The 17915-nt window shown below is 38.7% G+C and overlaps 1 protein-coding gene across 26 annotated transcripts in view; it reads right to left on the reverse strand.

The window, feature by feature from the left end:
* The window catches only part of RASGRF2 (Ras protein specific guanine nucleotide releasing factor 2), a 215255-nt gene that overhangs the window by 96326 nt on the left and 101014 nt on the right, over positions 1-17915 (reverse strand). For all 26 annotated transcript variants that reach the window (XM_070571504.1, XM_070571516.1, XM_070571503.1 and 23 more), the window contains 5 exons: positions 17252-17412; positions 16241-16307; positions 15580-15716; positions 6005-6087; positions 145-393 (listed from right to left, as the gene is read on the reverse strand). In XM_070571504.1, coding sequence (XP_070427605.1) covers positions 145-393; positions 6005-6087; positions 15580-15716; positions 16241-16307; positions 17252-17412 — 697 coding nt within the window. The remainder of the gene's footprint in view (positions 1-144; positions 394-6004; positions 6088-15579; positions 15717-16240; positions 16308-17251; positions 17413-17915) is intronic.

The raw sequence follows: 17915 nt of genomic DNA on the forward strand, positions 1-17915 counted from the left end.
TCACTTCCTTCTAGGGGCAGGGCACAGTAAGTTCAAAGGCAAGCCAATACCCTAAAGGCTGCCCCAGAACTGGGCTGCTCATCTGCATGGAGAACCAGAAACCAGGAGAGCCGTCCTTTCATGACAGGCAAATACCAGGCCTACCTGACGGGGATGGAGGTAAAAGGCCTCTTGTAGATGTCAGAAAGCTTCGCCAGCACCACAGCTGCCGTGGTGAAAATCCGATAGGTGTGCAGAAAGGTGTTGAGGAAATCGATACTAAGAAACCTCAAGTCTGTCAGCCGCTCCAAGAGGCGCTCCACGCTGGCATAACGGATCTGGGGCACTTTGCAGGAGTTGAGTGTTTTACTGAAGCAAATGTCAGTGTCATCCTTATGAAGACGGGCATCAGACCTGTGCACAAAGCAGGAACATGAGAACCAAACCGGGATGCGGCTTCTTCTCAGCCACTGAGTATTTTAGTATTTGTAAACACACACTTGGGTCTGGCCTTCCCATTGCATTTGATAAAGGATGCTGTTACGACATATTACATACTATAAGGCAGAGCTATAAAAAGACCAAATATGCCATTATAATGTAGGAAGGTCACAATTAATTGTGGAGATGGTAATAATAATTCATTTCACTCTATGGATTCCTTGCGTAGGGGAAGAAAAATAATTTGCCCTCTACTTTTCTGAGTTCTTAGCAGAGATCCCTGTAATAAAAGATAGGTTAACAAGAGAAAAGCAAACAGAAGTTTATTGACACGTGTGCTCATATATGCATGGGAGATACTCAAGGAAAATGAGTAACTTCCTGAGGTGGCTTAGCATTCCAGCTTAAATACCATCTTAATAGAGAGAGAGATGTAGGCCTCTTAGGGGAGAGTAAGTGATTTTTAGGAAAGATGAATGGACCTTCAGAAGAATAGACGGGAGGTGCGACAGTTTGTGACAGTCTGTCTGGGTGTGGTATGGACTTCTAGTCTCCTCTCCTGTGATAAGGGTCAATCCTCCCTGGGGAAGAAATTCTAGGGGAAAGGATTGATGACAATTGAGTTCCTTTTGGAGGCTCTGTCTGTAGGCAGACAAGAGACGTTCAGAGAAAGTCCCTCCCACCCCACATTTGCTCCTTTTCAAGCGCCTACAGCTCAGAATAACCAATATACAAAAGGGCCATATTTTGGGGTGGCACATTCTGCTACCTTTCACTTCTCTCTCCAGTTCAATTACATTTTATTAGGGAAATGAAACCAAAAGCCCTATTTAGGAAAGGTATTGCTTATGCCCTTAAATCAGAATACCAGAAGTGCGCTTAAAAAGTAATGCAGGACATTCTCCTCACACAGAGGAGGGGGCAGGGAGAGACACATACATCACGCTATATCTGTGGTACTTCTTTTTCTCATTTCTAATTTTGTGCATTTGTTCTTCCCCCTTTTTTCTTGACTAACTGACTAATGGATTATATTATTAGGTATTTCTTCCTCTAGAACTTGCTCTTTATCAAATCTACTGTTTTTCTATATTTTAACCTATTAATGTCTGTTCTTATCTTAATTACTTCCTTCCTACACTTTCCTACAGTTTATTTTGTCATTCTTTTTGTAACTTCTTGAATTGAATACTTAATTCATTTCATTCTTCCTAGCTTATTAATGCATTTAAGGCTATCCATTTTATGAGTCCAGTTTAATCCATAAGTTGTGTGAAACGTTATGTTTTCAATATTCTGCAATATTAAAAATATCTTCATTAAGTAATGAGCGACATATAGGCCGTGACCCTCCTAGAGATTCTCGGTGAACAGCACCCACCACGGCCCCGGCAGTGCTCTGCTTCTTCTCAGTCGGTGAAACAGCCCATCTGGCTGCTCCTCACCCGGACTGATGCAGGAGAAGGCCGAGTGACCTGCGGCGAAGGTTCACACAGGAGCCCTTACGGCCCCTGGCTGCACATCTATTAGAAAGAGCGAAAGAGGCCAAGTTTGCAAAAGGAAAAGCTTAGAAGCAGAGGCTGAATCCAAATGGGGCGCAAAGAAATACACACGTTTTCTAGGACTGCCCAGAGCCTTCCCATGCCCTCCTGAGGCCCCTCGTTCACCGTCACTGCAGCATCTCAGAACAGGCCATCAGTGAGTCCTGGATTTTACCATCTGATTAAAGACACACTACAGGGCTGGTGACACTCAGTGAGGCAACTGCTTGCTAAGAACCAACTGGCTTGTTGTGAACGCCCTTAATTAGCCCTTTCAACACTTGGGGGGATTTTAAATTACATGTTTATTTTCTTTTGGATAAAAACGAATCAATAGCTCTCTTAGCTTGCTCTTGAAAACTTCCCGCCCCAAAGGATGCTCAGTTCAGGCGGAAGTACTTCATCTGTGGGCCTGAAAGAGCATTTTAAATAAGCAGCTTACCCCTGGTGAGGAGCTCAGAGTGGACTGTTGGTTTTAGTCACATTACTGATCTCGAAAATACACAAGCGCATCTTTTGAGATTCTTGAAAACAGCGTGGCTCTTTCTTCCACGCAATATGTGGCCCTCAACCAACTTTACTTTTCTGGTCCTTAATTTTCTCATTTGTAAAAAGATCTTAGAAGCTTCTATGAATCAGTCTGTCTAGAAGATGGCTGATAGAGGTAATCACTTTTTCTCTCGCCATTTTCCCACCAAAAATCTCTATAGTCTAAGAAAGTCGAGGTCAACTATTATTTATTTATTTTTTTATTCTTTTAAAGATTGGCACCTGAGCTAACAACTGTTGCCAATCTTCTTTTATTTTCCCTGCTTTTTCTCCCCAAATCCCCCAAGTACATAGTTGTATATTTTAGTTGTGGGTCCTTCTAGTTGTGGTATGTGGGACGCCACCTCAATGTGGCCTAAGGAGTGGTGCCATGTCGGTGCCCAGGATCCGAACCGGTGAAACTAAAGCTAAACCGGTGAAGCTAAAGCAGACAGCGCGAACTTAACCACTTGGCCATGGGGCTGGGCCCAGAGGTCAACTATCATTATAAGAAGGCAAGCTTTAACCCATACACATAAAATGTAAAACACCACTTATAGGGATATTTTCACCTAATAAATGTCATGATTTTCCATTCTAATTGTAGTTTTGAGCTTTGCATCTTTTGACTACAATTACTTTAATCAAAACACTAAAGAGGAAAAATATGTTGTAGCCAACATGAAATTAAAATAAAACCAACTAATTACACCACGGTCCTTCAAAATTGTGATTAAATTTTCATTTTAAGAAAAGAAATTAAATATTATGAAATTATTTAATTTTCCCTTATTACACAGCACGAGATCTTAGTTTATTTCCTAAGGGACTCTCAAGAAAGACATAATGCATTACTTAAGACTCCTATGATAATAGCAACTCCTTTTTGGTAAACACTTTAAAAAGCAATCTTGAGACATCAAACTCAAATCACCTATAATTAGTAAGTTTTAAAAGGAAGTGAGTGCCTGCAAAGTGATGCCATGTCAGTAACAAGACACAATTAAGACAGGATAATTTTTTCTTTTAACTCTGCAAAATGTCTTTTTTTTTCAATGTATGTAGCCAGAGAGATTCACAGGGAGGCAAGAACACAGGGTTTAGGGTAGAATAGGGACATGGAGGCGATCATCAGAAGGAACAGAGATTGCAAAACCATCCTCTTCTCTGATTGAGGAGAACCAGGCTCAATGAGGCAGGGAAAATAAAAGGATGAAATATATGAGACTTTGCCTTGGGAATACATCTAGCATAGTATAGATTAGCATCAAAACACATGTGACTCTAATAGAAAATCCTTACAGCCCGAGATACAGATTTCTGTCCTCGCAGGAGAGTAATTCCTACTCAGTTAAGTGCCACCTCTCTGCACCCAAAACCAGGACAGTCTTGGTCTGTATGGGATACGGGAGGTGGTTATACAAACAAGACTGGAACATGGACACTGGTCAAACTGCCATCAAAGCAGATAGAAGATGCATTGGGGCGCCAGGCATAACCAGTCAGACAAAAAACTAAAGCTTTTACCTGTATTAATTTTTTTTTTTTTTTTTTTTTTTTTTTTTAAAGATTTTATTTTTTCATTTTTCTCCCCAAAGCCCCCCGGTACATAGTTGTGTATTCTTCGTTGTGGGTTCTTCTAGTTGTGGCATGTGGGACGCTGCCTCAGCGTGGTCTGACGAGCAGTGCCATGTCCGCGCCCAGGATTCGAACTAACGAAACACCGGGCCGCCTGCAGCGGAGCGCGCGAACTTAACCACTCGGCCACGGGGCCAGCCCCTACCTGTATTAATTTTTAAAGTCCACAAAATGTATGTATGGTGGGTGTGCAGCTGCCCTAGGGTTTAGAAGCTTATAACTCATCTGCAACGTCCAATTTACACATTCTAAAGCAGTCAGACGTTCATGGCTGTCTAATCTTCAAGAAGGCACTTTTAAAAAATGAATAAAAATAATATGTATTATTTTGTGAAATAATAAAATAAGAACCCTACGGTAGAATTTAAGAAGAAATAAGAAGAAGAAAATTCTAACCCAATGATGTGAATTTTAAAATTAAGCCATAATTTGGACCTTTTGACCTAATATTCCATACTTTTTTTAATCTTAGCATTATGTATTTTTAACTAATCTGTTTTTTTAAAAAAACTATACTGGGTCCAGCCCAGTAGCGTACTGGTTAAGTATGCACACTCCACTTTGGCAGCTCAGGGTTCACAGGTTTGGATCCCAGGCATGGACCTACACACCGCTTGTCAAGCCATGCTGTGGGGGCATCCCACATCCAAAATAGAGGAAGATTGGCACAGATTGTTAGCTCAGGGCCAATCTTCCTCACACACACACACACACAAAACCTATACTAAATTTAAAACCTAAAAAACTGAATGCTAAAGGAATTTTTGCCCTAGCGTTTTAAAATGATCGTAACCAAAATGTTTTTAAATTTGACTAGTAATTTACTATATTATCACTCTTTTATAATTTTTTTTCTGTAGTAATTATGGTACTAGTATAATATACTCTCCCTTCATCTGATACAATAATCAATAAGTTTTAAAATTCGTACCATTGGGATAATGCCAATTATAGTTAATACCTATCAGAAGAGGAAAATTAATGTTATTTATTGCTTTAGCATAAGCAGCTCAGACCTAAAAAATATCCACATACAAAGGCATGGAAGTCAAAGATTTTCTTAGTTTCATGTAACTTTTTCTGAAAGATATAATAGGACTGCTTTTAAAAATACATTTTGTTCTTAGAATTTGGAAGGCAAATAACCAAGAAAATGAGAGTAGGGAACAATTTGGTCAGCTTCAAAATACTCCCAAAACAATTTCTGGATTTGGAAACAAAAAAGTGTGTAGAGAGAAAAGCATTAATACAGACAGCTATGACACATCATTATTAATAAAACTTCTCATTTTAAACTATAGTTTCCCAATTGATCACTTTAAATTATAGGATTTCCTTTGTTAACAAAACACATAGAGGGCAGGAGAGCAGCCCTGGGCACTAGTCTCTGGGGCACATCCATATCTAGGCAGTGGATACACGGTACCATGGAAAAGCCAGTCGATTCACGTTGAGTATCATCAAAATCTAAAGGTATCTCTACAACCAGACCTGAGTAATATGATTCATACCCACTGGAAAGATGCCAAAAGAATCTGCCATATTTTGGTCCACTCTCTGACCTTGGACACATCTGGCTGTCACAACTTTTTATATGGAACTTGAAAATCTAGACAGGCTTTTGTCCTGAGTGAAGGCATATGTAACAGTATGAAAAACAATTTTTCTATGCTTGAGTCAATGCACTATGAATCTGAAAAACCACTTTGATAGTCTTAGTATTTATAATGGCGTATTACGAATCATCGCATTACTGTCAAGAAACACATTCACAATATGAAGCAACATCCTACTGAAGCAATATTTTATTCAGGGTGCTATATTCTCTACCAATTTGATCTTGATTAAAATGCAAGAGAAAGGATTATCACACTTACTTAATCATATGTGGCACAGTAACTTTGGAATTCTCTTCAAACACTATAGTCATTAAACCATTACACCGTATATTGTCCACACACTGTGAAATTAAAAAATAGACAATTAGAACCCACATGAAAACCTAAGCAGATCATATATTCTTGGAATTGTTTATAGCCACAAAAAAAATTAGGTTTCTCATCTGTGCACACGTGCGTGCACGCACACACACACAGCAGCAGGTAAACATTACACACTGAAGAACAGATTCATTATCCAGATACCAAACAGTGTACCTGGCAAACACCTGAGGACAGACAGAAGGGCTATATTTTCCTGGAATGTGTTTCCTAAGGATTCTGAACATGACGTCACATGGTCACAATTCTCTGGTGGTAGCAGCACTCTGTACTCCAGAGGTTTATACCTTTCTATGGTGACTGCCTCTGCTATATTCATTCTCTGCCCTAGGGGGCGGTATGGGGCAGGCAGAGTAGAGATGGTGACTTCCTTGGATGGAATTCATCTTCAATCTCACCAGTACGCTCTGTGCCTCCTTCTCAGGTGTTTTTTTGCCAATAAATTCCCACATTTTGCTAGTTTCTCTAGCAGTTTCTATTGGCACCATGTTGGTTTGGTGAGGAAGCATTGCATAACTTCTCCTGTTTCTGGCACACATAAAGCCCTGTTCATTTTTTCTCTTTTCTTTCTAAGAGGAAAACTCAGGAACTTTAGCTAATTTTCTCTGCCTTCTTTATTTATATCTATGTTTCATCAATTTAAAATTTCCCTTTGCAATTATTTTGGGTTAAAGAAGGATTTATTTTGAATTATACATATTACTTTTGAACAAAACAGAAAATGAGAAAAGATAGAAACAATTTTTAAAATCAGAAATTACTTCTAGTTCCTAAGACATCATGTAGTGCTTTTTGACTGCAATTAAACAGTGTGAAGAAGCTGATTGCCAAGTACCTTCACAAAGGTCTGGAACCCAGGGTTCACCTGAACCCCAATGTCTAATGAAGGAGTGAATATGTGGATAAGAAACTATGGATCACCATTCAGTCTACTTAGTATATTAGCCTTTATCATACTTGTTTTTCCTCAAAAATTTGTTTCCTTAGGTCTTCTGCCATCGTTTCAATGACCAGGCAATGCCAACTTCTGGGAATAAAGTGGAAATTTTAAAGTTCCCCTTCTACTCATTTCCTTAAACTATAGCATCTGGAAATAATTTGGAGTTATCTTTTTGTATGAATAATTACAGATATCTATCTATCAATTTGGTTATATATCATTATATGTGAGTTCATACTCCATCTTATTCCCACAAGGTAGATTACAAAAGCACATATAAGACAAAAGTCAAGATAAGTAAGAAAATAGAGAGGATTTGGATAAAGGGTGGAAAACAATAAGATGAAGCCTGAAATGAAGCCACCACACATACTTTATGTTGAGAAGTCCCAAACACTTGCTATAGGTGAGCCTCAAAATTAGCTAGGTTATGGAACAGCCAATTCAAAGGGGGACACGTGGTCAGCTACAAAATTCACAGTTTAGTAGAAGTTCAATTAATCCTAGAATCCTAGAATCCAGAGAAAAATTATTTCATGGGTTCTCATAAAGAAAATATTGAATAATGAAATAAGCAATGTCCTCATCAACATCCTTAAAGTAATTACAAGTTTTACCAAATTGTCTCTTATAAAGGAAGGAATTGGATTTCATCTGGTAGGCAGATGGAAGCCACTGAGGGTTTCTAAGTGGTCCATTTATGCTGAAAGATCTACAGCTGGCCTCATGGAGGTGTTCACTGGAAAAGAGAGAAGAATAAATGGAGACCCAGAGATCATCAGAACGATATTCTGAGTCAATAAGTGGAACGATTCATGCCTCCCCTGAGGCAGACCATGGGAATGAAGAGGAAGGGACAGAGATAAATATTTGGAAGAAAGAAATAACAGAAATTGATGTTCTTGAATAAAATCAAGAGAAAAAAAGATAAAAGTCAAAGATGACCATTGCTATTATACAATTTAAGATTTTTCTGATGCAAATATATTTAAAAGTAATAAAGAATGGCCAAATCTCTCTTGAATGATACAGAACTTAACCAAAACTAGTCTATCTTTTGAATTCTCAAGCTCACCAAGAAGGTGCACTGATTATACAGCACTAGGAGTTTTATTGAATGAGCATCTCATGTGTGCATTTATTGAGTACTCACTATGTGACAGACACTGGGCTAAGCACTGGGAGACAAGGGTGAAGAGCAGAGAAAGAAGATATGACAGACCTTCAAAGAGGAATAAAGCAAACACTTCAGATTCACTTTCGTAATTTCAGTGGAAAAATATAGGTTAACATAATCCCTGTTTTATGAAACTATGGGGGGGCGGCGGGGCAAGGGGAAAGGGTTATATGGGGACAGAGGTTGCACACAAAGAGGGAAAGGAGGAGAGGATACGTAATCCTTTACCCCAGGGATCTTTCTAGCTACTTGTCAGCTTTTTTTCACTCTCAATGTTTCTGAAACACCATGAGGATGCCACTTGGTTAACCAATACAGGAAGTGGGAGGGCAGAGATACACAGTGTCAGTGAGAATTGTGGAAAATGAACAACTTCCTTCAATTTCCTTTAACATTCTAAGCAAATGGCATAGTTACAGAGACAACAGCCTTAGGATGACTTAGGACTAAGTTTCCATGTTTAGGTTCTCTATTTGGTTCTTTGACAGATCAGCCTGGTCCTTTTTACACAGTCATCTGTTCTTTCTTTCTGGTTTCTTCTCTCTATCTCTGTCTCTCTCTTTCTTTATAGCTTTATTATATTTTAAACACTCTTATTTTACAATCTTTTCCAAGTCATCACTCTACTATCTGAGTTTCTAGCAGTGCTAATTACACTGTTCACTGTGTGTTCTGACTCTTACTCATGATAGATAATTGACTCACAGGATTTCTAATTGTCGACTTTGAGCACATTGTCACAAGCCCTGACCTGTGGAAGTGTTGCTAACGGAGTCACTTCGTGTTTGCTTCTACCAAGCATTTGCCAAAATTTATTTTTACATTAATTTCTCAGTTTGGAATTTTCACACCATGTGAATATTATAAATCTGAATGTCAAATCCATAGACCAGAAACACATTCATGTTTTTCAAAGGAGATTTTTAAAAATTCAGAACCCAACACAAAGACAAACTTCCTTATTTTTCTCCTGGCCTAAAGGGTAGAGTTTTTTAGTTCTTCTTTCACACAAGGGACAGCCTTCCAATGTCCAGGCTCTAAACAGGGATCTCAGTTTCTTTAAGAGCCCCAAGGCTAGCACTGACTCCCTTTGGGACCAATATCCAATCCAAAATCGTTCCCAGGTCTCTACGTCTTCAGCTTACAACATTTCTGCTCTGACTTTAAGTGCCCTTGTTATTTCTGGCAACTAGAGATTTACAGATTTATATCTGTAAATATCACCAATGTATTAAATTTTTCTATTATACTGTTTCTATGTGTTAAAGACGTCGGTTTTGTGGCTAAGGGGGATCTAAATCAGCTCAGTCCCCCACTGCTGGAATTAGAACTGGAGATGAATGTTTTAGATCCAAAAGAGAAGATTTATGTGACCATTTCGGAACATCTCATTATCCAATGTCAGATCTCATTCATAAATCTTTCTGATTCATTGTGTGAAGCATTAAAATAATTTTCAATAGGAAGAAAAGGAAATTTTCACTTACACTCAAGTTTCAGGAGAACAAAACATACATGCAGTCTGAACTACAGCTCAAAAGACCATATAACGAAAAGTCATATTTTAGTCGTACAAAAAAGTCTTTGATAACTGACACACAATCTTTAATCGATCCATGGGATGGATGGAGATATATATAGATAGATAGATAATACATATACACATATATATGCATACATAAAATGTATTACGGTATATTTATAATAGAGGAGTGTTTTGAAATGGGCTCCTCATTTCTTAAAGGCTCTACAGACAGGCTCCATGCACAATACGGGTGTGAACAAATAGAACTCCTTGGGCCTCTGGGTCCAATAACCCACTTCAACCAGCATAGTGTGCTTTTACCTTACCTCCATTTGGGACTTTCAGTAATGCTGCACTGGAGAAAGAGTTCTTTTCCAGAAAAAAGGTTAAACTACAATAGAATTTGCATATATGAATGTGTGTATGAATATATTTATATTGGAAGGCATAGTGCATATTCATGATCATATAAGCATATATCTTGGTTGTGTTGGAGAGAAGAGATTGAGCCTGGGGAAAATGAATACAGTTTACTCATTTGGGAAGAAATACAAGAAAATAACCAGGGTGTCACCTATCTTTAAGGCCACATTGAATTTATGTGAATTACAGTAAATCTTGAAATTAATAGGATAACCAAAGCAGATTCCTAGGCATGGATATTCCAGTTCAGTTTGTGATGACTATGACTAGGGTGGGACCTGGGGATCAGTCTGTTCACAAAAGCCCCAGGTGATTTTGACACAGCCGATCCTTGGCCAAGGGGTGAGAATGACTTCTCCAGCAGGATTTTTTGAGGGTCTTGCTTAAGGCAATACCTGTTCAGAGGTCAGTGGTCTACTGTGTCACCATATGTTTTTTACCTTCTTAATATTTCTAAGTAGTAGGAAGAAAGCTTAGATTCAATTTTTCTCTTTTAATTCACCTTTTTATGGTAAAGTAGAAAATTTCCTATTGATTCTAGAGAAGCTATTTTAAGGGAAAAAGCATGTTAGTATGCTACCTATTTGCCTATACAAGGTCTATATTTTGATACATCTGCCCAAACCAAGAAACTCAGGGGTGAATTTTAATTCTGCATTTTAGTTAATACCCATAATTACAGAAAAACCTGTTTAATACATCATTATGTATGACAGTAAGACAAGCACAAATGAAGGCAATATATTGAAATGAATGGTCAAATCTTCAGCCTCAATTTTTTCTCTATAAATAGATGAAAAAGGGAAGAATTATTGGTCAGGACCATTAGCCACTTGCACATTTTATTGGAGGCGCCAACGGTTAATTATGGCCTTACTTGTGTAACTAAAAGTGTAATTAATCATTCAAGCAATTGTTACTTCTAAAAATTACAGCTTCGGAGAGAGAGGCCTGCAAAACCAAAAGTCTTTATTTTTCTGCAGAATCTTTATGTGAAACTGGGATTGTGTCAATACTCAGGAACCACTTTATTATCTCAAAACAAGAGCCACATGTGATTAGCGTAACAGTACAACAGCTTAGCAAGGTGGCATCAAATCAAGCCGCAAAAAAATTAAGATTTTGCCAAATAAAGAGTGACAAAAATAAAAAGACAAAATAATGGAGAACATAGTCATAATTTGAACTGAAAGAAAATATTCATTTCCCTAGTCTGTAAGGATAGCTCCAATGAATAAACGTCTATCTGGTATAAACAGATTTCTTAATAGAAATAGTGGAAAACATTAATCTCATTGATAATTATAGAAATGTACATTAAAGCCACTAGAAAGCAATACCACTTTTCCATTAAATAGGAAAATGTGATAAATGTGACAAAATCAACATTGGCAGGACTTAGAAGAAAGTCACATAGTTATCTTGCTGATGATGTAGTGAAATGATGAGTTAAATATTTCTTGGAGCATTATGTCAGTCTGTTGAGTCACAAATCATGAAATCATGAACATGGTCAGGCCCTCTGACCCAGCCTTTCCCGCTCTGGGGAAGATATACCAACGAGGGACCTTGAAAGGGGAGAAACTTCCCTACACAAAGATGTTTAGCACCACACCATACGTTAATGCTAACACTTGGAAACGGCCCACATGCCTAATAAGAAGACACCAACACCTGTTAGAAGACAACAATACGAAGAATTTGTAGGACGAGAGAAAGATGTAAATGAGGTAAAAGGCAAGAAAAGATGCATAAATACACTGAGAGACAAACCATAAAATTATTTCAGTATGGCAAGATCGTGGGGGGTTTAGAGATGGAAACAGTTGACATTCAGGACAGAGTTTCTTTAATTTAATTGTGCAAAAGTGATCTGTGGAGCTTGTTAAGCCTGTGGGCTGTCTAGAATGTGGGTTCAGGAATCTGCATTTTTAAAAGAACCCTCTGGTAATTCTAATACAGTTATCTGTGGAAAATATTTTGATAAACATTTATTTAGTGTGAGGGGTGCTGGGATTATTTGTAGTTCCTTTTTGTGTCCATATATTTTTTTTTTTTGAGGAAGATCAGCCCTGAGCTAACATCTGCCAATCCTCCCAATCCTCCTCTTTTTGCTGAGGAAGCCTGGCCCTGAGCTAACATCGTGCCCATCTTCCACTACTTTATATGTGGGACGCCTGCCACAGCATGGCTTGCCAAGCGGTGCCACGTCCGCACCCAGGATCCGAACTGGTGAACCCCGGGCTGCTGAAGCGGAACATGCCCACTTAACTGCTGCGCCACCAAGCCAGCCCCTCCATATTTTTATATATATTTTGTACATAATAAAATATTAAAAAGTACTTTTCCAGCATTTGGTAGGTTCATCTTATTAATAATGAATATGCCCAGAGACATACTTGGGAGACGGACAAATTCCATCAATGTAGGTACAGCACACAAATTTCCCCAGAAAATGAAAATGCTTTAAGTGGGGAACGAAGCCCAGCTGAGATGCAGACTGCTGGGCAGCAGGCTAGGCTCAATCAATAGTGGAGCGCTCTGTGCGCACCACCCACCCTTCAAACTCTGCCTCAGGAAAATCACTAAGTATCTCAGAGCACTCACTACCAAACTCAGTCTTTACCAGTGTTGACACGTGACCGCCCCCTCTTCCTTGATACATTTTCCTCCCTTGACTTCCAGGATGCCATGCCATCTTGGCTGTCCCCCACACTGGTGGTTCCTTCTCAGTCCTTTTTGCTGTTATCCCTGATGCCTCACTCAGACCACAGCCCACGTCTCATTTCTATCTATTCTTGCTCCCTGGGTGATCTCAGCAGTCTCACAGCCTTAAATTCCACTTAAATGGCATAGAGTCTCTCTCCCCTAAACGGTGACCTTCTGCATCCCTTTGCTTACTTAACAATGCTATTTAAATGACTTCCTCTTTTTCAATTTTCCCTCTCACACATTTCACTTCAGCTTCTCTGACCTTCATGCTATTACTCAAAATATGCAGTGTCTTCTTGCTCTAGAGTCTTTGCAATGGCTGTTCCCTCTGTTTGGAATGACTTTCGCTTCAACACACATCTACATAGTATTTCCATGACCTGCTACAGTCTTTGTTTAGATGCCTTCTTCAGAATGAGATGACCAACTTTTTAAAACCGTACCAACTCACACCTGCCTCCAGGGGTCCAATTCTTCTTACCCTGCCCTGTCGCCTTCTAACATAAAATAGTGTGTACTTATTTATGATGTTTACTGTTCATTTTCAGTCTTCCCCACACTAGAATGTAAGCTACACAAGGCTAGGGAATTTTTTGTTGCCTTTGCCTCTCTTGTTGATGATGCATCACAAATGCCTAAACAGTGCCTGGCATACAGTGTCACCGCATGAATGTATTTGTGGAATGAATGAAATCATAAGCGTCAAAGCCACACAATATCAAGGCTCTGCTGAACATAGTAATTGTATGTCATGATATCACTGTCACTCAAAGATACAACTTTCCGTTAGCTTCCTTCTCCTATTCAATTGTACAAAGCATCTAGTACAATTTACCATGTAAGCCACAGCAGCTTGGAGAAACAGGAGGAAGCTGTACACATCTGCCTCGAGAAATAGTCTAAGTAGACAGACTCACTTGGATGCTTCCGGCAGGCAAAGCTTTGGATCCTCTCCTTAAAGGTCTTGGTATAGAATCATTCACACATCCCATGGGTCTTTCTCTCTTGGCAATGCCTCACCAGGTACCCTAAGGAAGGTCACTTAAGGCTTGTATCAACTCTGTATCTCAGGAGCCCCAGTTACATCATAAGGTAGAAGCTGGAAGCAGCTGGAAACGTCTTTGCCTACGCTCGCATTCCCCTCACTCTTCCTAATTGTCCTGGCTTCACAACACCTACAAAATTGTGTTGCATTAAGCTGTCTACTTCCCTTTCTTCCCTATTAGCCTGCGTGTCTCTTTGAGAACAGGGACCATCCCATATCCCTGGGACCTACACGATACCTGGCAGCATGTGGTGATTGCTCGATAAACATTCATAGAATCAACAAGCAATTCAGAGTTTCATAAGATAAGAGATGCATTAGAGAGACTTAATTAAAGTATTAATATATACAGCATAGAGCTAATGAAAGTATTAATAAATCACCACAAGGATGTAATTATGCAAATATACAAGATCCCATATTTTCATTCCTTTGTTAGCCAGAAAAGAAGTTCCTTCACTTCTAGCTCTTTATTCACCATCAAAGCAGTCTTGGGGGTAGACAGCAAATATCCAGCATTCCGGTAGAGGACGTTTAGACTGTTAATAAAAAACCTGGATTAGGTTTCGGTCCTGACTCAGTTGTGTAACTTTGGACAAACGTTTAGACTTCTAAACCTTAGGTTTCTCACCCATGAAATGGGACTAATATTTCTGTTTACCTCCAGAATACTATTGTAAGGGTCAAATGAGATTAAGTCTGTAAAATTTCTTTAACATATAAAAATAATTACTTCTGCCATTCATTCTCTTTCTATCTCCCCTCAGTTTTTAGTCACTCAGAAAGAAAATGAAGTATCTGAAGAACTATGATACGGTTCATGTTTTTACCTAAGTCATATATAAATTACTATGAGCTCTTCAAAAAAAGAAGGCAATGGAAGCTACAGTATATGCCTTTTCTGTCTGCCCTAATCCTCCTTGAGTTAACAACTCTGAAGATAATCTTTTAATACTTTCCTTACACTGCTTCACTTTTCTCCTGTGCTGGCTAATGGAGCCACAGTTAACGTGGAGCTTGGATTTAGGAATTCCCAGCTCCAATCTTTACTAGTTTTGACATTTTTCCAAATCCTGAGTAAACAGAGCCATTCCCCGATGCGGCACTGATGATCCAGGAAAGGTAAGCAAATCTGTTCCCTATTCTTTCCTACACAAAACACATGAGCTCATTTCAGATCTCATACCACAGACAGCATCCCTTCTTTGGTATGATTCCTTAATTTGTGAGGTCTCGCCAGAGCCCTTGTTAGCTGTTTTTGTATCTCTCAACATTTTCTTACCTCAGAAACAAATAAGCAAAAAAAAATCTAATGGGGTCATTGGACAATTTATTACTAACAGGGCAATTTTAACACTGTTCAACATAAGGGATGACATTTACAGCTTGTACAAAAATGCTTTGGAACTAAAATGCAAGTACTAAATTTCAGGTAAATTTTAACCTTAAACAGAAAAACAGCAACAACAATACATGATCCCAGCATATCAAGATCCATAGTGGTTACAGTAGCATGGTAATCAGATGTAATTTTTTAAGAAAAATAAAATAACTCTAAAAGACCTCCCCAAAAATTTATGTTGTGAAATTAAAAAAAAAAAAAAAAGTATGGCAAAAGTCAGTTGCTCACCTGACTTATGTCGCTCATCCAGGCAGCTTTCTCCTGGCGTGAAGGTGCTAACAAGACCACCGTGAAGGGGGCAGCATCAGGGGGCTCCACCACGATTTTAAAATCCAGGTGTCCAAACATTTGCCCAGAACCTTTGGCTTCAACACACAAAAACCAAGCAAGTAGATGTTACTACAAAAACACGAGTGATAGCTGCTTTAACATAGTTCTAGTAACATGATCGATGTGCATGCAAGTCCAAAATCTTATTTCGGCAATGTGGTACTTCTCAGGCACGCGGAAGGCTTCCGTGAGCCCATAAGCAGATGAAGAAGCTGAGGTCTGTACTCTCAGGACTAGGATGCTGGTGTCCTCACTTCCTGTTTCTGTTTTTTTTAATTTCCATAATCTACACAATTCCAACACTCTAATTCAATTCCTTTCTTCTCTGCCTGCTACTAAAAAGTCACTATCACGAGACCAACTCAGTAAAATATGAATTCCCAAAGATGGTTTAACAAGGCTCACAGGTTAAATGGCTCAATAGGATTTTTCATATATAAGTGACTTCAGGGAGTTTATTCTCAGCACGTCTCCTGCCTCCTTAAGCAGCTCTTCTGAGCTGTAAATTAATAAAAACTCGTGGGACCTTTCTTATGCTAAGTGATGGAACGTGACTTACAATCATCGTCACCGGCATCGGGCTCCTCAATCAACGTACATTCTATTAGAGACAGAACCCCACCTGTCTGGAAACGAAACAAGACTTCATTAAGAGGCTGAGTTCTGCACAGCCTGGAAAGCTCTGATTTGTAAACCTTATATTCAAGTTGCCATAGAAGAAAGCATAGCAATTCTGCATCAGAAATAATTTTTCATAGATTCCAAAATTAAAGTTAGACAGGTAAAAAGTAATTGAACTCACTGAACGTCATGATTCTTTTCCCCCAACCCACTCTCACTCCCAAGGTTTATAAAATTTAGCAAGCCAGTGTATGGGAGACAAGATGGCTCCTTAGGGGCCCTGGAGAGTGAATGCAGCTCAGCAAACGGCTGAATTCACCAACCAGGAAGTAGTTCAAGCAATAAAAAGCCATTATCATGATGTTGGATAATATTTTTAGGCACTAACAACAGAAGGTACAGATAGGCAAACTTCTTCTGTAAAGGGCCAGATAATAAATATTTTAGGCTTTGCAAGCCAGATGATCTCTCTTGCAACTACTTAAATCTTTTTTAAAAAGCATGAAAGCAGCCACAGACAATATATAAACAAATGAACATGGCGGTGTTCCAATAAAACTTTATTAACAAAAGAAGGCAGCAAGCTGTGAGCCACGGTTTGCTGATTCTTGGTATACAGCAAGATAAAATAGCATTCAGCAAATATTACCTCAGTACAATGAAGTGATTTGACAGGGTTTTTTGTAGCTCAGAGTCATCAATTAGTAATAATTTTGCACAAGATATAATTTTAATTTCACTTCTTTATAGTAATTCACACTTAAATTTCTATTACTTTGGATCCAATTGACAACAAAGTAAATGTCAAGGTTGGTAACTGTACCTTACCTCACTATGCAATTGTGACATGCGTTTTATGATTCCAGGCCTGGGAAAGTCAGAATTAAATTAACCTCAATGCCTCTTAAGTGCATGGAACAGAGATGGAATAGTCATGTAAAACCAGTACCTTGAGCAGATGCAGCTTTCCTCCTGAACTTCTTGTACAAATTAAAAAGTGTTTTGTAAATAAGAAGCATTGTCTTTCTCCTTCCTTTTTCAAAGACAATGAACCCAGGCGAACTTTACTAAGTTTCCCCCTCTCAACGGAAGGTACTTGAATAAGAGAACCTGGTGATCACAAGAGTGAAGAACACACAGCAATTAAAATGTTGTCAAGTGAGAGCCATTCCTGATGCAATAAACACTAGGGTCTGTTTTCCAAGATACCAAGGATTTACTGGATGCACCATCGGAACAAGTAAATCCCCTACACTCTGAGCAGAAGAAACAACACATTGTGTTTTAAGGGTCACACTAATTCCGATTATTTTCTAAAACATTTTAGACTTGATTATTCATCTGTAAGCTGGAAAATAAGTTTGAAAGAAAGCCAATTTGAATGCAAAGAACGAGGCACTTCTGCCATCTGTCCTTGGTGATCTGATCTCAATCAACTTATGTCCTTAAGAACAAGGTACATATTGTACAATTACATACAGTACTAAAATAACATAATAAAAACCATATAGAGTTTATGCTTCCTGAAGCATCGACGGCATACAAATAGCATATTAATGTAGTTTACTCTGCATTTAAAAAATAGAATGTGCAATATCCGTATATTATAAAAA

The sequence above is a fragment of the Equus przewalskii genome, chromosome 13 (assembly GCF_037783145.1).
Source record: "Equus przewalskii isolate Varuska chromosome 13, EquPr2, whole genome shotgun sequence".
NCBI lineage: Eukaryota > Metazoa > Chordata > Mammalia > Perissodactyla > Equidae > Equus > Equus przewalskii.